A 21,114-nucleotide genomic window follows, 5' to 3' on the forward strand; every position below is an offset into this window, starting at 1 on the left:
AATGGGGTTTTAAGAAGTCTGGTACAGGGGCAGATACAGAATTGTGACTGAAGTTGACATAGCAAGAGATTTATCACTGTAATTTGTGGTGAAACAGCAGTCAGTGGTTCTCAACCAGGATGCCCTGACATGCTGGTGACTGAACCCTATGCAGATACCCTTCCAAATTTGAATTAAAACAGGGCATTTAATATTTTCTACCATTAAGGTCTTACATGTCAGTAGAAATGCTGAGATAAAGAGTTGAGGAACTCAGTGTTGAGTGTGGGGTTTGGTCATTGCATGTGAGAGTTAAGAGCTTAGAGTAGTGCTTTAGCAAGAAAGAGCACAAGTCTATTAGAACTGGCAAGAACTTTGTGTGTATGAGTGCATATAGGGCTATGTGAGTGCTCATCCTCAAAAAGTGATGGCACTGTAGGGTAACCAAGAGAATAACTTCAGGTGTAATTCTTTTGGGGTTTAGACAGGGTCTCACTTGGTCATCCAGGCTGGAGTGCAGTGGCATGATCTTGGCTCACTGCACCCTCACCCTCCTGAGTAGCTGGGACTACTAGTGCGTGCCACCATGCCCAGCTAATTTATATATTTTTTAGTAGAGACGGGGTTTCACCATGTTGGGCAAGCTGGTCTCAAACTCCTGACCTCAAGTGATTTGCCTGCCTTGGCCTCCCAAAGTGCTTACAGGCTTGAGTCACTGTGCCTGGCTTGTAATTCATTTTTTTTTTTTTTTTGAGACAGAGTCTCGTTCTGTCACCCAGGCTGGAGTGCAATGGTGTGATCTCGGCTCACTGCAACCTCCACCTCCCAGGTTCAAGCAATTCTCCTGCCTCAGCCTTCCAAGTAGCTGGTGCTAGAAATAATCAGTTCCTCTTCAAACTTCTTTCTTTTAGCAACTAACGTCCTTTCACATTGTTAGAAAAGATAAATTCTTGTTTTCTAAACAAGCCTTTCCATCTTTGCCATGCCTAAACATGCCCAAACATGCCTTAACGGACAATCCCTCTCTCCCCTCCTTTATAAGTTACACATTTAAAGGTGTCAGTTTACCCTATTTGGAAAAGTTTTACCACTGCTACCCCTTCTTCCCTATCTACCCTATTTAGAAAAATTTCAAGTTTTAGCCAATTGGGTTAGCTTAAATTGTGTGGTCTGACTCCAGTCAATGGGGAAGGGACACAAACAGAAGCTGCGTTAGGGATGAAAACCCTTCTCTTCTCCTTTGTTCAGTGTGCTCTTGCGATTGTGACTGGTGCAGGCAGCACCCTTCTGCAGAAGTAAATTTGCCTTGCTGAGAAGTCTTTTGTTTAAGTGCTTGTTTTCTTTGTGACTCCAGGCTCTTATTTCCAACTGTTTGGGGGCTCGTCTGGTATCCCATTCTCCTCCGGGGAAGGGTCTCTGATCACCTCTCATGAGGAGATGAGTCCCGCTGCCTCATTGTGATGGCCTCAGGAGTAAGGAATTGAGAACCACCCGTGTGAGGAATAAACCTGAACTCTCAACAATGAAGGAAGAAAAGGCCTACAAATACCGCAGCCACCAGGTAACTCTGCACACACCAAGGTCAGAAAAGCTGTGGGGGCGGTGAAGTACTTCCTTGGTGGTCAGGACATCCTGGAGGTTGAAAGTGTGTGAATAAGATACACAATTGAGTGTGAAGCAAGTATGGAGTCCGGATCCGTGGTTCCATGTCACCTCATATGGCTTAAGGCAGCTTTCCTGTTGTGAGGCTTATACCAACCTGCCAATGCTAAGAACACCCCCTCATTCATAACATCCCTGCAGCTGAACAAAAGTTCCTGGCCCAGGATCCGCAATGGAATAACAATGTAGCCCATCGAGGGAATATGAGAGATCTCAGAAATATGATAAAGGGATTCGGGAATCAGTTCCTCAAACTCAAAATATACCAAAGCTTTTTTTTTTTTTTTTTTTTTTTTTTTTTTTGAGACTGAGTCTGGCTCTGTCGCCCAGGCTGGAGTGCAGTGGCCGGATCTCAGCTCACTGCAAGCTCCGCCTCCCGGGTTTACGCCATTCTCCTGCCTCAGCCTCCCGAGTAGCTGGGACCACAGGCGCCCGCCATTTCGCCCGGCTAGTTTTTTGTATTTTTTAGTAGAGATGGGGTTTCACCGTGTTAGCCAGGATGGTCTCGATCTCCTGACCTCGTGATCCGCCCGTCTCGGCCTCCCAAAGTGCTGGGATTACAGGCTTGAGCCACCGCGCCCGGCCCAAAATATACCAAAGCTTTTAATATACAACAGGGAAAGGATAAAGGACTTAAGGAATTCTTAGAGAGGCTTAAATTCCCATGAGGGAAGTAGCCAGAGAAGTACGAAGTGAAAGTAGGGGAGTGCAAGAAACCTCCAGTGGGCGGGGAGGGGTTGAACCTCCAGAGAGAAGGGGGTAAGAAATCTCTAGTAAGAGGTTGAGCCACACAGACTCAGGAAACGCAGGGAAACTCCTAAAACTTCCACAATGGGAAGTACCTCAAGCAGGACAGGAAATAAAAAGGACAAGACAGACAATACAATTCCCTCTGATAGCCCTCTAGGTCTCATGTTAACATATTGGAAGGATAATGCGAGGACCAAACACAAGAAAAAGCAACAAATGATAAAATACTGCTGTTTTATTTGGACCAAAGAACGTATCCTCAAACCTTCAGTCTTTTGGCCAAGAGTTTCAGTCTAGTGAGGACTGGATTTGTCAACTTTTAATAGGGTATATCAATAACAAAAGTCCTGTGTCCCAGGAGGAAATAAGACTATGCCCTGTGTTGGCGGCAGGGGCCTGTCCTATATTCCCTAAAGGATACAGGAGACAAGCCAGAAGCTACTTCTTCTCAAGAAATTAATATCCCTTACCCCAATAAGTCAACCAACACGTGGGACCCCTTAGACCACCTTCCCTGCCAAACACCACTAACTACCCTCCCCCTCCAGTAGATGCAACTGCCCCAGACCCTTCCCCAGCTCACTTTGTTTCTCCCCCTCATAATCCTGACTCTTAGGGTCTCCCCAGCCTGAATGCCCTCCCCCAGGAAGACTTCAGTGTGAGATAGCACAATGTAAAAAAGATATCCAAAACTTCCCTTTCCCCACTACCTCCAGAGAATGTGCTCCAACGATCTTTCCCTTAAGGAAAGTGCCTCTAGGAGGAGGGGGCATTGGTTCCGTCAATGCCCCGTTAATCAGTTCAGAAATCCAAAGCCTAACAAGGGAACTCAAACCACTCTTAGACGATCCCTATGGAGTAGCAGATCAAATTGATCAATTTCTAGGACCCCAGTTGTATACTTGGGCTGAGTTAATGTCCATCCTAGGCATCCTCTTTTTGGGAGAGGAAAGAAGCATGATCCGCAGGGCCACTATGACGGCTTGGGAACATGAACACCCCCTCAGTCCTAACATCCCTGCAGCTGAACAAAAGTTCCCGGCCCAAGATCCTCAATGGAATAACACCATCAAGGGAATATGAGAGATCTCAGAGATATGATAATTAAAGGGATTCGGGAATCAGTTCCTTGGTATATAACTCAAAATATACCAAAGCTTTTAATATACAACAGGGAAAGGATAAAGGACCTATGGAATTCTTAGAGAGGCTTAAAGAGCAAATGAGGAAATATGCTGGCCTAGAATTAGAAGACACCCTTGGGTGAGGAATGTTAAAGCTCCACTTTGTCACCAGATATTACAAAGAAATTACAAAAGATAGAAAATTGGAAAGACCGTCGCATAGAAGAGCTTTTAAGAGAGGCCCAAAAGGTATATGTACGAAGGGATGAGGAAAGGCAAAAGCAAATTGGGTTTGAACGGATTGAAGGTATCATATCCCTACCTCTGCCAGAAACAAAACAAGAGCTCAGAAAATGTTGGGGATTGGTTGGATACTGTTGCCTATGAATTGACTCTTATGCCTTAGAAACAAAACCTTTGTACCAAAGACTCACCCAAGAAGAGCCAGACCCCCTTCTCTGGACTCCACCAGAAATCAAACAAGTAGAAAAGTTAAAACATTTACTAGTGACTGCCCCTGTTCTAGCTTTACCCTCCCTAGAACAGCCATTACATCTTTTTGTCAGTATAAGCAAAGGAGTGGCTTTAGGGGTACTTACCCAAGAGCATGGGGGCCACTGGCAGCCCGCAGCATTCCTGTCAAAAATTATTGACCCCGTTACCTGTGGATGGCCCGAATGTGTCCAATCTGTAGCAGATTGTGTCCAATCTGTAGCTATTGCTCAGTCCACAAAGAGTTACTAGTCCACAAAGAGTTACTAAAACCTAGTCCACAAAGAGTTACTAATACAAGTATTAGATAATCTCCAGCTTCCTGAGGAAATAGCTATTGTTCATGTCCCAGGACACCAAAAAAACCCTCTCCTTTGAAAGTCGGGGAAATAATCTAGGCAACCAAATAGCCAAACAGGCTGCCTCTTCCCAAGCTACACTCCTCACTGAGCAAGGAAAGCAGAAAATTAACCTTTGGGGGAAAACTCCGTTAGCACACCTCACGAAGTCAGAACTATCCTCAACCAAAAGGCAGAAAGGTGGCTCGCTGATTCAAGAATTTTAAAATATGAAGCTATCCTGTTAGAGAGATGACTTGACACTAACCACTGACAATTCTCTAAATCCAGCTGCTTTTCTAACCGGGAATCCAAACCAAAAGGTAACAGGGAACCCACAACCAAAGGAACTTGAGCATAAATGTTTAGACCTAATTAGTTACCAAACCAAAGTTAAGACTAGACTTAAGTGAAACTCCTTTTCAAACAGGGAAACATCTTTTTGTAGACAGTTCCTCTCCGGTAATAGAAGGAAAAAGGGATTACAGATACTCTGTAGTTGACAAAGCTACCCTCACAGAAACAAAATCAGGAAGATTACTGAATGGCCCACACAGATGTGCGAGCTACTTGCTCTAAATCAAGCCTTAAAATTTTTACAAAATCAGGAGGGAACAATTTATACTGACTCCAAATATGCCTTTGGAGTACTACATGCCTTTGGAAAAATCTTTTTTTTTTTTTTTTTTGAGACGGAGTCTTGCTCTGTTGCCCAGGCTGGAGTGCAGTGGCCAGATCTCAGCTCACTGCAAGCTCCGCCTCCCGGGTTTACGCCATTCTCCTGCCTCAGTGTCCCGAGTAGCTGGGACTACAGGCGCCCGCCACCTCACCCGGCTAGTTTTTTGTATTTTTTAGTAGAGACGGGGTTTCACCGTGTTAGCCAGGATGGTCTCGATCTCCTGATCTCGTGATCCGCCCATCGGCCTCCCAAAGTGCTGGGATTACAGGCTTGAGCCACTGTGCCCGGCCACCTTTGGAAAAATCTGGACTGAATGAGGCCTTACTAACAGTAAAGGTCGAAACCTAGTCTACAAGGCCGGGTGTGGTGGCTTGCGCCTGTAATCCCAGCACTTTGGGAGGCCGAGGCAGATGGATCATGAGGTCAGGAGATGGAGACCAGCCTGGCTAACACTGTGAAACCCTGTCCCTACTAAAGATACAAAAATTAGCCAGGCGAGGTGGCGGGCGCCTGTAGTCCCAGCTACTCGGGAGGCTGAGGCAGGAGAATGGCGTGAACCCGGGAGGCAGAGCTTGCAGTGAGCTGAGATCACACCACTGCACTTCAGCCTGGGCAACAGAGACGCTGTCTCTAAAAAAAAAAAACCTAGTCCACAAAGAGTTACTAATACAAGTATTAGATAATCTCCAGCTTCCTGAGGAAATAGCTATTGTTCATGTCCCAGGACACCAAAAAAACCCTCTCCTTTGAAAGTCGGGGAAATAATCTAGGCAACCAAATAGCCAAACAGGCTGCCTCTTCCCAAGCTACACCCATTTTTCATTTACCCCCTCATCTTCCCCCATGCAGACCAGGAAAAACTAAAGAAATTAGGAGCTGAGGAAAATTCAGAAGGAAAATGGGTATTACCAGATGGAAGAGAAATGTTATCCAAGCCTCTTATGAGGAAAATACTGTCACTTCATCAAGGATCTCATTGGGGTCCTCGAGCTATGTGTGATGCAGTCCTTACAGTCTATGAATGCATAGGAATATATACCCTCACTAAGCAAGCAGTGGATGGTTGCATAGTGTGCAGAAAGACTAATAAGCAAACCCTAAAGAGGCAACATCCAGGAGGAAGGAACCCACGGTTAAGGCCATTCCGAAGTGCCCAGGTTGACTATACTGAAATGCCCCCAATAGGCCACCTCCAGTATTTGCTAGTAATAGTAAACTACCTTACCCACTGGGTAGATGCCATCCCCTTCCCAAGCGCAACAGCCAGTAATGTGGTCAAAGCCCTGTTAGAACACGTCACACCCAGGTTTGGACTAACAGAAAACACTGATTCAGACAATGGGACCCACTTCACTGCACACATCATTAAAGGACGAACCCAGGCATTAGAAACAAAATGGGAATATCATATTCTTTGGCATCTGTCCTCATCAGGGTAAGTAGAAAGAATGAGTCAAACTTTAAAAAATCACCTAATCAAGTAAATCCTAGAAACTCGGTTACCATGAACAAAATGTCTTCCCATTGCCTTACTCAAAATCCAGATTGCCCCTTGAAAGGACCTTGGCCTGTCCCCTTATGAAACGCTCTATGGGTTGCCTTACCTAAATTCCACTACTGGCCTTTCTACATTTGAAACGAAAAATCAGTTTCTCAAAAACTTTGTATTTGGTTTGTCTTCCACCCTTTCCTCCCTCAGGATTCAAGGCTTCCTAGTGCAAACATCACCCCTCAAATTCCCAGTCCACCAACATCAACCCGGAGATCATGTCCTTGTCAAAATCTGGAAAGAGGGAAAGCTGGAGCCCACCTGAGAAGCAGCTTACCTGGTGCTCCTAACAACTGACACAGCAGTCTGAACTGCTGAAAAGGGGTAGATCCATTGTACCCAAGTCAGAAAGTCGCTGCCCTCTCTGAAGCCATGGACCATCGTCCCAGGGCCAACTCCCACCAGAGTAACATTAAAGAGAAAAGCCTAATCTCTTTTTCCTCTTCTCTTTCCCTTAGCTACCTCTCATCTTATTATTAATGTAACTAGGTCAAGCTCACCCCAAACCCAAAGCATTACTTTCAATGCTTGTCTTGCCATGCCCTGCGGGGATCTCCAAAGTCAGAGACAGCTAGCCTCCTAGAAAAGCTCTGCCCATCCACCCCTTCCAAACCCAGCACCACCTATTAACCGTTGCAATCAACAACCATGAGACTTCCAGGGGTTATGATATAGTTGGGAGATGTTATCTGGACTACCAAATATCAGGGCTGGACCTCCTCAGAAGGCTGCACCACCCTAAAACCCTACCTCCACTTCACCAAAGGAACCACCCCCTCAAATTGCCAAATCCACCAGTGTAACCCAGTACTTCTATTCTTATCCCCACCTCCACTGACCCTAACCCCACTTGTCTTTATGGCCTAGGAGTGGATGTCACTGGAAAAGACCACATAGGCTCCTTTAAAATATATTTCGTTGGCTGGGCGCAGTGGCTCACACCTACAATCCCAGCACTTTGGGAGGCCGAGGCAGGTGGATCACAAGGTCAAGAGATTGAGACCATCCTGGCCACCATGGTGAAACCCCATCTGTATTAAAAACAAAAATTAGCTGGGCATGGTGGCACATGCCTGTAGTCCCAGCTACTTGGGAGGCTGAGGCAGGAGAATTGCTTGAACCTGGGAGGCCGAGGTTACAGTGAGCCGAGATCGTGCCACTGCACTCCAGCCTGGCGACAGAGACTCTGCCTCAAACAAACAACAAGAAAACAAAAACAAAAAAAAGTTTTAACCCTCCTCCATCTCCTACCAACTCGCCTCCCCCACGCCCACCAAATCAAACCATTTTTTGTTTCTTACCTAATAATAAGAAAATAGCCATAGTAGAAGTCAAGGACCTAAAGCAAACTTAGCCATAGAAACCAGGTATCAAGATGTTAATGCCTGGCCAGAATGGATTAAATATTCTGTTCACACCCTAAATAAAAGCGATTGGTCCACTTGTGCAACAGGAAGGCCAGAAACCCAAATTGTTCCCTTTCCACTTGGATGGACCTCCAACCAACAGGGCATGAGCTGTATGGTAGCTCTCTTCCAAAACCCCACAGCCTGGGGCGATAAGGCATGCTAAACTCTCACTGCTATTCTTGAAGTTAAAGGCCCTGTAGGTCAGCTCCAGTTAACAATGTACATTTTACCTCATGTCTCTCACGACGGGGAAAATTTGGCATTCCTTGGAAGCCTAATGGGATGCAGTGAGTCCAAGCCTTTTCAGGAGCTAACCAATTAGTCTGCCCTTGTTCATCCCCGGGAGGATGTATGGTGGTATTGTGGTGGGCCACTACTGGGTACTCTGCCAAGTAACTGGAGGGACACTCACGCTCTAATCCCATTGGCCATCCCTTTCGCCCTGGCGTTTCACCAACCAAACAAAAAGAACAATTGAAGAGCAGAAGTGCCCCTTAAGGGTCCTTTGACCCTCACATTTATATAGATGCCATTGGAGTTCCATGAGGGCTACCAAATGAGTTTAAAGCCCAAAATCAAATAGCTGCAGTATTTGAATCTATATTGTTCTCATGGGTAACTGCAAACAAAAATGTAGACTGGATAAATTACATTAACTATAAGCAACAATGGTTTGTTATTTATACTAGGGATGCCATTAAAGGAATAGCTGAACAATTAGGCCCTACCAGCCAAATGGCCTGGGAAATTGAATAGCCCTGGACATGATATTAGCTGAGAAGGTTGGGGTCTGTATCATGATTGCAGTCTAATGCTGTACTTTTATCTGCAAAAATATAGCCCCCAATGGAACAATTACAAAAGCCCTATAAAAGGCCTTACCACCCTAGCAAACGAATTGGCCAAAAATTCTGGAGTAAATGACCCCTTCTCTAACCTCATGGAAAAATGGTTTGGAAAATGGAAGGGACTCATAACCTCAATCTTTAGCCCCCTTGCAATTGTTATAGGTATACTTATTCTTGTAGGTTGCTGCATTATACCCTGTATTTGTGGATTAGTGCAAAGACTCATAGAAAACGCTCTCCCAAAACCCCTCTTCTCCCCCACCCTACTCAGATAAGCTCCTATTCCTAAGTGAACAAGAGGAACAATAAAGTCAAGATATGTTAAGGAGACTTGAAGAGGAAGAACTACCAAGAGGGGGAAATTTGCCAATCAATCAATTTCTCTTCAAACTTCCTCGTTCCTTTTAGCAACTAATGTCCTTTCACATTGCTAGAAAGGATAAATTATTGTTCCCTAAACAAGCCTTTCCATCTTTGCTGTGCCTAAACGTGCCCAAACATGCCTTAATGGACAATCCCTCCCTCCCCTCCTTTCTTTACAAGTTATGTGTTTAAAGGTTTAAGTTTACCCTATTTGGAAAAGTTTTACCACTCCTACCCCTTCTCCCCTGTCTACCCTATTTGGAAAAATTTCAAGTTTTAGCCAATCGGGCTAGCTTAAATTGTGTGGTCTGACTTCAGCCAATGGGGAAAGGACACAGAAACAGAAGTTGCATTAGGGATAAAAATCCTTCTCTCCTTTGTTCAGTGTGCTCTTGTGATTGTGACTGGTGCAGGCAGCACCCTTCTGCAGAAGTAAATTTGCCTTGCTGAGAAGTCTTTTGAGTGCCCGTTTTCTTTGAGACTCCAAGCTCTTATTTCCAACACTGGGATTACAGACATGTGCCACCATGCCCAGCTAATTTTTGTATTTTTAGTAGAGATGGGGTTTCTCCATGTTGGCCAGGCTGGTTTTGAACTCCTGACCTCAGGTGATCTGCCTGCCTTGGCCTCCCAAACTGCTAGGATTACAGGTATGAGCCACTGTGCCTGGCCATAATTCATTTTAAAAATTTTATTTATTACTTATAGAGATGGGAGTTTGCTATGTTGCCCAGGCTGGCCCTGAACTCCTGGCTTCAAGCAATCCTCCCGCCTCAACCTCCATAGTATCTAGAGTATAGGTTTGCACCATAGCACCAGGCAACTGAGTGCAATTCAGTCCCTCCATATATACTACCAAATGTTCGTCTCAAATATATACTGCCTCCATATATACTGCCCAGTTGGTCTCAAACTCCGGTCCTCAAGTGATTCACTTGCCTTGGCCTCTCAAAGTGTTGGGATTACAGGCATGAGCCACCCCGCCCGGACTCAAATAGTAAATCTTGTTCTTACCAAAGCAGTAACTGAGGAGTGAGCAGGACCCTTCTAGCCACAGGTGATGCTTCCGACAGATCACAAATGAATTTAGAATTCTAGTTTAACAATATCACTCTTTACTCAAGTGGAATGGACTATATATTTTTTCCACCTCTGTAAGCAAAGTTCATTTTAGCAGTTTGTAGAACTGGTGTCCAGTTTTCCACCTAGCCATGCCTATTTATATCTTTTCAATCAAGAAAGATTCTCCATCTCTAGTAAGAAAGCATCATCTTCCTAAAGTTCACTTAACTGTATGAACTGTGAGGATCTAAATTCTACAGTATTTCCCTTTGTAGAGTTTATTAAACGCTAATGCTAGGCACATACACATCTTTGAAAACTGCCTTAAACATTTTCCTTCCTGGGACTCCCTGTAAATGAATTTCATTCTTACTGTCCCAATCCCAATCCTAGGAATTAACTGAAAAATAAACTACAAACGTGAGCAGAACAGCCTTCACAATGAATCCTAGATAAAACAGTTCAATTATGTGAAAGGCGTATTCCTTCCCACACGCATGCCAGACTGTGATTTTCCCATCCTAGCAACTGTGACATTACCGAAACATCTGTTCCTGACACTGTTCAACTGTTTAAATAACCAAGGAGGAGAAAAAAAAAAGATTTACAATTAAATAGTATTTAGGGTCCCAACTGTCAGAGTCCAAAAATCCAAAGGTCATCTATGCAAAATTAGGAACATGCATTTTTCTCCAAAGAGTATCTCTGGCTTTAATCTGATTCTCAAAAGGATCCTATAATCCAAGAAAGTTTAAAAACCATTGGAACAGTAATTTATTCCTGAGCTATTTGACTGCCATCGATCCATCTGTTATAAAACTGAAGGGAAAACACACATTTGAATCACTTCTTCTAAAGCTTTAGTAAATGATCTGTTCAAATAAGCAATTACATAAAAGAATAAAACCAAATTTCCAACCTAAAATTCTGACAGGAGAGTCAACATGATGGTTAAGGCCTATTTCAAATTCAAACTTCAATCTATGAAAGAGAAGACAGAGAAGGGTCTCCGCTTTCAAATTAAATATTATAAAAACAATTTTAAAAAAGTATCAATAGTCCTAAAATGCAGCAACTCCATCTCAAACAAGCATGACACATTTCTGATCAGATGAAGTATTTATAAAGGTAGCTTGTGTTTTAAGCATGTAACACTTTGGGTGATGACAGAAGTTTCTCCTCTTTGGATGAAACCTGCCTAAGGCTGTAGAGATGACCAACACTCTGCAGGTATTAGTTCTGAATAACTACTGCGGGCTTTACATGATCTTCCCTCCAGCAGGAGACCACAATTGAGTCTAAAGTCAGATCCACTGTGTCTGTGGGTAGGCAGGGTTGATTCAAACTTAATCCTCGTTTGTATTCATTTGGATTACTGCAAAAACAGCTAGGGACCAGAGTGAATGTCTGGTGAGGTGGAACTGCAGAGGTGAAAGGTGTCAAACATTTTCAATTTGGCAGTTTCTTCAAGGTGTGTAAAAATTCACGTGCAGAAGGTCTGGCAGTGTCTTTTGTAAGTTTTCGTGTTGCCGTATTTCTGAAGAAGCTCTAGGGCCTGCTGCTGCATTTCCTGGGCCAGACACCCAGGAAAGTGGGACCTGATGAGAAGCAGGACGAGGCAGCACTCCAGCACATCTGGGAAGGGCCAGGCCTGAAAGATGATGACATGAGGATGAATAAGGAAGCATTTGCAAAGGAGCCACAAACACCTTCACAGAAGGCACCAGTGAATCAGGTTCATCTATAGACATTTCTTGGACACAGCTGATCCAGCTCTCTCCTAAGGCAATGTCCTGTCTTTCTCTTCAACGGTTACTCCAAGGAGAAATGACACTGAAAACTGGGATGGTTGCTGGGATGTCCTTCTCAATGGCACAATCTCTTTCTACAGCACTATGCAAATCAACCCTTAAAAATGGTGCTTCTATTACTATTTGGGCCCACAGCCAAAAAGACCTGTCCATCTGTAAGCTGTCTAATACATGGCACCAATCTAAATTTTACTTCTTACCTATTACATTTATTTAGTTTCTCTGAAGACTGAGGTATAAAATTACTTGTGTGATCAATAATTCTATTCTCACAAAACATCCTAGCTAACCAAAGTAATTGGATTCTAAATTCTTAAGCTCATATGAATGGGTAGAGATTTTAGAAACTGAACAGAGAGGTAGCTGACCTATAAGAACGTGGTATAGTCAAGTGATAACACAAAAAGTGATGCTTTACCAAATGAACTGCTTTAACTCTTACCTTAATGCTCTCAGGAAATTTCGCCATTCTCTCATTTGCCTCTGTAAGCCTTTTGGTTAATTCAGGCAGAGAAAGTGGCTCATTTTTTTCTTCTTTACTAGTGAAAAAAATAAAAGGTGTAAGTTGTATGTCTTGCCCTGGGTAACATTTTTCTCCCATTGATTTTACTGTGGTAAAATGTATATAACATAAAGCTTACCATTTTAGCCATTTAAACATATATAGTTCAGTGGTTTTAAATACATTCATAATGTGAAAAACATCCCCACCACCCATTTCCAAAACTCTTGTCGTTTTGTAAAACTGAAATTTTATACCCATTAAACAGTAACTTCTCATTCTGCTTCTCTTAGCCCCTATCAATATCATTCTACTTTCTGTCTCTGTGATTTTAACTATTTTGAGTACCTCATATAAGTGGAGTCATACAGTGTGTGTCTTTTCGTGACTGGCTTATTTCACTCAGCATAACGACCTTCCTTTGTAAGGCTGAATGACATTCCATCATATAGATATGGCACATTTTGCTTATCCATTCATCTGTCAGTGGATACTTAGGTTGCTCCCATGTTTTGGGTATTACGAATAATGCTGCTATGAACACAGGTGTGTGCACATATTTCAGACTCTGCTTTCAATTTTTTTGGGTATATACCCAGATGTGGAAGTGCTGGATCCTATGGTCATTCTATTTTACATTTCTGGAGGAACTGCTGCTATACTGTTTTCCACAGTGGCTGCATCATTTTACATTTCCACCCACAGGCACAAGGATTCCAAGGTCTCTGCATCCTCCCCAACACTTGTTCTGTTTCTCTGGTAGTAGCCTAATGGCTATGAAGTGCTACTTCACTGTAGTTTTGATTTGCAATTCCCTAATGATCAGATATTGAGCATCATTTCCTGTGCTTACTGGCTTTTTAGAGAAATATCTATTCAAGCCCTTTGCCCATCCTTGAACAGGATTATCTTTTGTTATGCCTGGGTAACTTTTATCTTTTATTTTTTAAATTTTCTTAAAATTTAAACTTTTGCCCATGACACAGCCCCCAGGAGGTCCTGAGAACATGTGCCACTGCCTGGGTAACTTTTATCTCATTTTATAAATAAAATTCCTTTGTCACCTGGCTTCTTAAAATTTAATTTTTTTTTGTAGAGACAGGGTCAACCAGGCTGATGTGAGTGGCACAATCGTATCTCACTACAGCCTCGAACTCCTGGGCTTAAGTGATCCTCCCACCTCAGCCTCCTGAGTAGCCAGGACTACAAGTGCATGCCACCACAACTGGCTAATTTTAAAAAATTAATTTTTCTAGAGACAGGGTCTCAATATGTTGCCCAGGCTGAACCTGAGTTCCTGGTCTCAAGTGATCCTCCTGCCTCAGCCTCCTAAGTACCTACAGGGTATATGCTACCACACCTGGTTATTTTATTTGTACTTTTTGAGATGAAGTCTCCCTCTGATGCCCAGGTTGGAGTGCATTGGTGTGAATTTGGCTCACTGCAACCTCTGCAGCCCAGGTTCAAGTGATTCTCTGGCCTCAGCTCCCCAAGTAGCTGGGATTACAGGCATGTGCCACCATACCTGGCTAATTTTTGTATTTTTAGTAGAGATGGGGTTCATCATGTTGGCCAGGCTGGTCTCAAACTCCTGACCTCAAGTGATCCGCCCACCTCAGCCTCCCAAAGTGCTGGAATTACAAGCGTGATCCACTGTGCCTGGCCTTTTTTTTTTTTTTTTTTTTTTTGTAGAGACAGGGTCTCACTTTGTTGCCCAGGCTGGTGGTAAACTCCTGGGCCAAGTGATCCTCCTGCTTCAGCCTCCCAAAGTGCTGGGATTATAGGCACGAGCCACTGTTCCTAGTCAGCAGGGTTATTTTTCATTCCATCTTGCACTTGCCTCAGTACTTACCACTGGCTCTGAGAACTGGAGAGGGGCTGCTCTGCTTCTACTTCCAGTTCATTCTTATCAGGACCATTTGCTGTGGATTTACAGAGTTGACTCCTCTGGTGCTGGCGGATCATTTCTGCCAAGGTCTCTTGGACTTCAGCAACAGTTCTCTGTGAGTTTTGGAGACTGGCATGCTTTTCTGAAAAGAGCTCCTTAAAAGTACTCAGTATTCGCTCACCTTCTTCTGTGAGTCTCAAGTCTAGTTCCGAGGGTCTGTTTGGCTCTGGCTGAGAAGTTTCAGGGTCAGTTTCTTCAGTGCTGGCAGTGTCTAACTGCTGGCTTGGCTCAACACAGAGTGTTCTGTGACCAGTCCCTACCCAGACACTGGAATTTGGGCAAGGCCTAGAGAGAGACCACCAGAATTCATACAGACGCCCATAAAGAAAAAAGGCCTCTAGACTTTTGAAAGCTGGCATGGCAGGGGATTGACGGTCACCCAATTTGTCTCTTAGGTGGTCACAGCCTAGGAAAAGAGAAAAAAGATACTGGGTCATGCATTTCTCTAGTTGCCAGAAATCTGGCTTCCTGCCCTTATGTTCTATTTCTTATCACCCAAGAAGCAGACCCCAGGAAAAAGGACAACAGTGTGATCCACAGGGCCACATGCCTTTCCACCAAAAGCCAACTGGAGGCTAAACATTTCCTGTCTTGGGACAATGTTCTCATTACTACATCCTAGGAGTCATTCAAAGCATGATAGAGTCCATTTGTCCTACTGAAGGCTCTGGGGCCACAATGACTGAGGTAAGATCACACTGTCTCTCTGAAAAATCACAATGATTTAGTTCAGTGACTATGCAGCCCAAGGAAGGTGAATCTTTTTGCTGTTCTTACTAACATGTAACTACATTCCTATTTCTCTCTCCCTTAAACTGTGTGGAAAGTGGACAGGAGGCAGTAAAAGGGTAGGGCCAGGTAAAGGAAACAGTATAGTTATTCTTAAAAGCTTGGGTAAGAGAATCCAAACTTTCTACTGAAATGACACAGCTGGCCAATCTCCATCTTTTAAGAATTTAGGTACTCCCAGTGCCACACCACTAGTGGTGGTGAAGTTGTCCACTAAAGGGTGTGCCTCAGGCAGGGGGGAGTCATTTACCGTCAGGAAGAAAGGCTGAGTACACTTCCTGCATGATGGTGAAGCTCCCCGAGTCATAGCTCCGGACCACTGCCTGAAGGAGCGCCTGCACAGCCTCGTCCCAGGAGGCCATCTGCTGGCTCAGCACTGCCAGGGTCAAGTCATGGCAAATGTGAAGCAGGAGCTGGAGAGAGAAGCCAGAGTCTGAGGTAAACATCCTCCCACGGTAGGCACAGAGGATGCCACCAAACTGTTCCTGTGAACCGCATTTGGAAACAAGTACACACAATTCACACTTAAGAAAGTTCCTCTTGTTTCCGCCACCCATTTTTGCTTCCCCCATCAGAAACTCTCATGTCTAGCTGCACAGCAACACCTACGTCCCGGTGTTAAAGTCTGTTCACACTGAGAAAACACCTTTACATTTGCATTTAATTGAAACAAAAAGTGAGTTTCTGGAACTAAAAGCTGTAATCAAAAACACAATAAAAGCTGGGCGCAGTTGCTCACACCTGTAATCCCAGAACTTTGGGAGGCTGAGGCGAGTGGATCACCTGAGGTCAGGCGTTCAAAGACTAGCCTGGCTAACGTGGTGAAACCCCGTCTCTAAAAAAAAAACCAAAAATTAGCCGGGCATGGTGGTGCAAGGCTGTAATCCCAGCTACTCGGGCGGCTGAGGCGGAAGAATCGCTTGAACCGGAGAGGTGGAGGTTGCAGTGAGCCCAGATTGTACCACTGCACCCCAGCCTGGGTGACAGAGTGAGACTCTGCCTCAAAAAAAACAAAAAACAAAAAACAAAAAACCCAAAACAAAACAAAACAAAGCATGGAGTACAACTAAGAAAAATGTGCTCAATTTGAAGTATGTAGTTTGATAAATTCTGAGAAGCATATATAGCTCCATAACTACCAGCAAAATCAAGACAGAACATTTTCATCAACTGAAGATATGCCCTCCGGCCCCTCTGCAGGCCATCTCCTGGCCCCACCCCACTGGCAACCACTGAACTGGTTGTTTTGTCACTTTAATTTTTTCTTTTCTAGAATTCACATAAATGGAACCACAGAGTATACGGTCTTTTGTGTCTTTAATGCTTTTGAGAGTCACCGATATTACTATTATTTTTGAGATGGAATCTCGCTCTGTCGCCCCGACTGGAGTGTAGTGGCGTGATCTCGGCTACAAGCTCGGCCTCCTGGGATCACGCCATTCTCCTGCCTCAGTCTCCTGAGTAGCTGGGACTACAGGCGCCCGCCACCACACCCAGCTAACACCGATATTATCTGTGTGGCAGTAATTTGTTCCTTTTTTTTTTTTTGAGACAGTCTTGCTCAGTCACCTAGGCTGGAGTGCAGTGGTGCAATCTTGGCTCACTGCAAGCTCCGCCTCCCGGGTTCACACCATTCTCCTGCCTCAGCCTCCCAAGTAGCTGGGACTACAGGCGTGTGCCACCATGCCCGGCTAATTTTTTTGTATTTTTAGTAGAGACGGGGTTTCACCATGTTAGCCAGGATGGTCTCGATCTCCTGACCTCGTGATCTGCCTGCCTCGGCCTCCCAAAGTGCTGGGATTATAGGCGTGAGCCACTGCACCCAGCTGTTCCTTTTCACTTTTATCTTTTATTGAGACAGCGTCTCATTCTCTTACACAGGCTGGAGTGCAGTGGTGCCATCTTGGCTCACTGCAGCCTCCGCTTCCCAGATTTGAACGATTCTCCTGCCTTAGCCACCCTAGTACCTTGGATTACAGGCTTGTGATACCACACCCGGCTAATTTTTGTATTTTTAGTAAATACAGGGTTTCGCCATGTTGCCCAGTCTGGTCTTGAACTCCCGAGCTCAAGCGATCCACCTGCGTTGGCCTCCCAAAGTGCTGGGATTACAGGTGTGAGCCACCAAGCCTGGCCCTTTTTATTGTTACACAGTATAGTATTTCACTGCATAGACACAACACAGTTTGCATACCCATTCATCAGTTGATGGACATTTGGTTTGTTTCTAGTTTTTGGCTATTGTGGGCTAAGCTGCTGTAAACATTTGTGTACAAGTCTGTGTGGCCATCTGATTTCACTGTTTTAGTGGAATTTCTAGGTAGCAGAACTGCTGGGACATGGGGCATTTGCATGTTTAACTTTATAAGAAACTGCCTGGCCGGGCATGGTGGCTCACGCTTATAATCCCAGCACTTTGGGAGGTTGAGGCAGGTGGATCACCTGAGGCCAGAAGTTCAAGACCAGCCTGGCCAACATGGTGAAACCCTGTCTCTACTAAAAATCTACAAAATAGGCCAGCTACAGTGGTTCATGCCTATAATCCCAGCACTTTGAGAGGCCGAGGTGGGCAAATCACGAGGTCAGGAGTTCGAGACCAGCCTAGCCAACATGGTGAAACTCCGTCTCTACTAAAAATACAAAAAATTAGCCAGGCATGGTGGCAGGTGCCTGTAATCCCAGCTACTCGGGAGGCTGAGGCAGGAGAATCACTTGAACCTGGGAGGCGGAGGTTGCAGTGAGCCGAGATCATGCCACTGCACTCCAGCCCGGGTGACAGAGTGAGACTCCACCTAAAAAAAAAAAAAAAAAAAGTAAAAATCTAAAAAATATTAGCTGGGCATGGTGGCGCATGCCTATAATCCCAGTTACTTGGAAGGCTGAGGCAGGAGAATCACTTGAACCTGGGAGACAGAGGTTGCAGTGAGCAGAGATCGTGCCATTGTACTCCAGCCTGAGCAATAAGAGCAAAATTCCGCCTTATAAAAAAAAAAAAAAAGAAAAAAAAAAAAAAGAAACTGTCCAACTGTTTTTCAAAGTGTATACCATTTGAGAAGTCTTGTTCCTCATAAATATCATAATGTTCCCTCATTTTGAAACAAGGGAAAGAACTATGCCAGGCACAGTGGCTCATGCCTATAATCCCAGTACTTAGGGAGGCTGAGGTGGGAGGATCACTTGAGGAGTTCGAGACCAGCCTGGATTACAGTGAGACCCAGTCTCTACAAAGAAAAAAAAAAAAAGAAGTAGGTATATTCACAAAACAGACACAGCAGTTAAAATAAATCAACTGATCTCTTTTTATTAACATGGATAGATTTTACAAACAACAGCCTCTGAAATAAGCAAACTGCAAAACAATACATGTGGCACTGACACAGGAGCTGCCTGTTGGGAGCTGGGAAGGAGTGAAGAGCTGAGGAAAGGAACAAGAAAGGACTTCAACTTTCCCGTACTGTGTTTATTTTATGAAGTCCTCAAATCAAAATACAAAATGAAACCAGAAAACCCTAACAAAGTAAAAATGACAAAATGTGAACATCTGTTAATTCTGGTTGATGGGTTATTACATTATTCTGCTTTTCCATATATTTTAGACTTTTTTTTTAAGAAAAGGAAATAGTGGCTGTGCGTGGTGGCGCACAACTGTAATCACAGCTCTTAGGAGTCTGAGGCAGGAGAATCTCTTGAACCCCATGTCCCAGCAGGTGGTGGTTGCAGTGAGCCAAGATCATGCCACTGCACTCCAGCTTGGGCGACAGGGCAAGACTCTGTCTCAAAACAAACAAGTAATAATAATAATAAAAAAATGAAAGAATAAAAGGGAATACTGATCTAATACTAACTTTAAAGTTAAAGGGCTTTGATTAGTCTGAAGGGATCTTTCCAGGTGGTGTGGGCATGCCTTAGCCTTTTCTGAAACACAATCCGGTATTCTGCTGGTTTCCCTGTTACAACAGACATGGAATTAAGGAAGTCTTACCACTGAGTGATAAATGTCAAAAGCTGGTACAGATGGCTTACCTGTTTGGCAGGCGTGTTATTTGTAGCAGATGGGTACTTGATATTCTGCAGCTTCTGAAAGGCTTCCTGATACTGCTCAGGGGTGTCAACGCTGAAGATGCTCTTCCACACTGCAGTCACCCTCTCCACGAAAGGCCCTTCTGTGCCCGTGGTCCAAGTGTGGTAAGAGGAGGAGCTTTTGCCCTCTGAAAACCGCTTTTCCTCCAGATGCCGGGACAGCAGCTCCAGAAGGCAAAACACCAATCTCTGACCCTGGAACACAACAAGGAAGAGGAACTGTTACACAGGGAAGGCGCTCGGATCATCTCGAGAGCTCTTCTGAGTCCTTCGAAGTATTTCCCTTTGTATCTGCAGCAACCAAAGCACATTAGTGAGCTACCTGCCCCCCGTGAGTCATGCATGAAAAGGGACAAAGGGGGCGACCTGACAGACACTTCCCAGGTCCCTTTTTGGGGGAAATCTATCCTTGGAGCTCAAGAAACCATTTTTATGACACGGAATCCCAACTGTAGCCCTACCCACAATGACTTAAGCACACACAGACCAGCCACTTAAGGTCTGTAGCCTAGTTTGAGGAAAGATGGGCTGGGCTCATCAGGTTCTTTCTCCCTGACCAAACTTTGGACTCAGGAATAAAAGCATAATGGGCCAAAGCTGCTGGAATAGACAAGCTTTGTAGATCCAAGAGCTGGGACAGGCATTAGGAGCCATGTCCAAATAGTTTTAATAGAGGAAATCGGCTGGGAGGGAAGAAAACAGAAGCACAGAGAAAAGGCCTAGAAAATTTATTTTCACTACATTTTTAGTTGCCATGAGATTCCTTGTATACTCCTATAACAGTATCTTCTCAGTTAAGCTTGGAAGAGTCTCTGTTCCACACAGCCAAAATAGCCCTTATCAAAATACTTAGCATATGCTTGTTAGGTTTTCTTGCTTTGTTAAGGATGCTGTTTAAGAGAAAAACTAAAACGCTAAACAGTCATTCTGGAAACTTTGTGGATAAATTAAAATCTCTCTGGACTTAGTCATTTTCTAAATAATGCTCAGTGGCATTATCTTTTAGGGTGTCCTATTGTTGCCTCCATTTTTATTCTGCTGTTCCCAGAAAACTACCTCCCCATGTACCATGTTCCTTGGGCTCTAAATATTCAGCTAAAAACCATCTTTAGGCCCCGTACTCTGCTAGGGAACGAAGAACTTAAAAAAACTCTTGTTAGTAGACCGGGCGCAGTGGCTCAAGCCTGTAATCCCAGCACTTTGGGAGGCCGAGACCGGCGGATCACGAGATCAGGAGATCGAGACCATCCTGGCTAACCCGGTGAAACCCCGTCTCTACTAAAAATACAAAAAAACTAGCCGGGCGAGGTGGCGGGCGCCTGTAGTCCCAGCTACTCGGGAGGCTGAGGCAGGAGAAGGCCGTAAACTTGGGAGGGGGAACTTGCAGTGAGCCGACATCCGGCCACTGCACTCCAGCCTGGGCGACAGAGCGAGACTCCGTCTCAAAAACAAAAAACAAAAAACAAAAAACAAAACAAAACAAAACAAAAAACCTCTGGTTAGTATCTGACAAAGTTATCTAAAATGAATCAAATGTTTACATGTTTTAGAAACTAGATAAGTGCCAATGCTTTAATCTGTTTTGATGTGTCAAAAAGGCAGTGATATGTTACTCATTTTTAACCAGATGGGAACCAAAAAAATTTAAGAAATAAGACATTTCTATTTTCCCACACTTTTCTCTTTTTTATTCTGAAGAGTCTCACTCTGTCACCTAGGCTGCATTGCA

At 44.3% G+C, this 21,114-nt stretch overlaps 1 protein-coding gene and 1 long non-coding RNA gene across 3 annotated transcripts in view; one reads left to right on the forward strand and one right to left on the reverse strand.

The window, feature by feature from the left end:
• The first annotated feature begins 1,333 nt into the window (after positions 1-1,333).
• LOC144329589 (uncharacterized) lies at positions 1,334-9,641 on the forward strand. The gene is made up of 2 exons (XR_013394967.1): positions 1,334-1,540; positions 6,724-9,641. It is a non-coding gene; the product is annotated as an uncharacterized LOC144329589 (long non-coding RNA).
• Positions 9,642-11,098: 1,457 nt separating this feature from the next.
• Positions 11,099-21,114, reverse strand: part of GEMIN5 (gem nuclear organelle associated protein 5) — a 49,754-nt gene continuing 39,738 nt past the window's right edge. For both annotated transcript variants that reach the window (XM_015141311.3, XM_015141310.3), the window contains exons 24-28: positions 19,329-19,580; positions 15,556-15,718; positions 14,421-14,922; positions 12,509-12,605; positions 11,099-11,906 (exon numbers count right to left, since the gene is read on the reverse strand). In XM_015141311.3, coding sequence (XP_014996797.2) covers positions 11,739-11,906; positions 12,509-12,605; positions 14,421-14,922; positions 15,556-15,718; positions 19,329-19,580 — 1,182 coding nt within the window. In that variant the 3' untranslated portion in view covers positions 11,099-11,738. The remainder of the gene's footprint in view (positions 11,907-12,508; positions 12,606-14,420; positions 14,923-15,555; positions 15,719-19,328; positions 19,581-21,114) is intronic.

Source organism: Macaca mulatta, chromosome 6, assembly GCF_049350105.2.
Source record: "Macaca mulatta isolate MMU2019108-1 chromosome 6, T2T-MMU8v2.0, whole genome shotgun sequence".
Lineage (NCBI taxonomy): Eukaryota > Metazoa > Chordata > Mammalia > Primates > Cercopithecidae > Macaca > Macaca mulatta.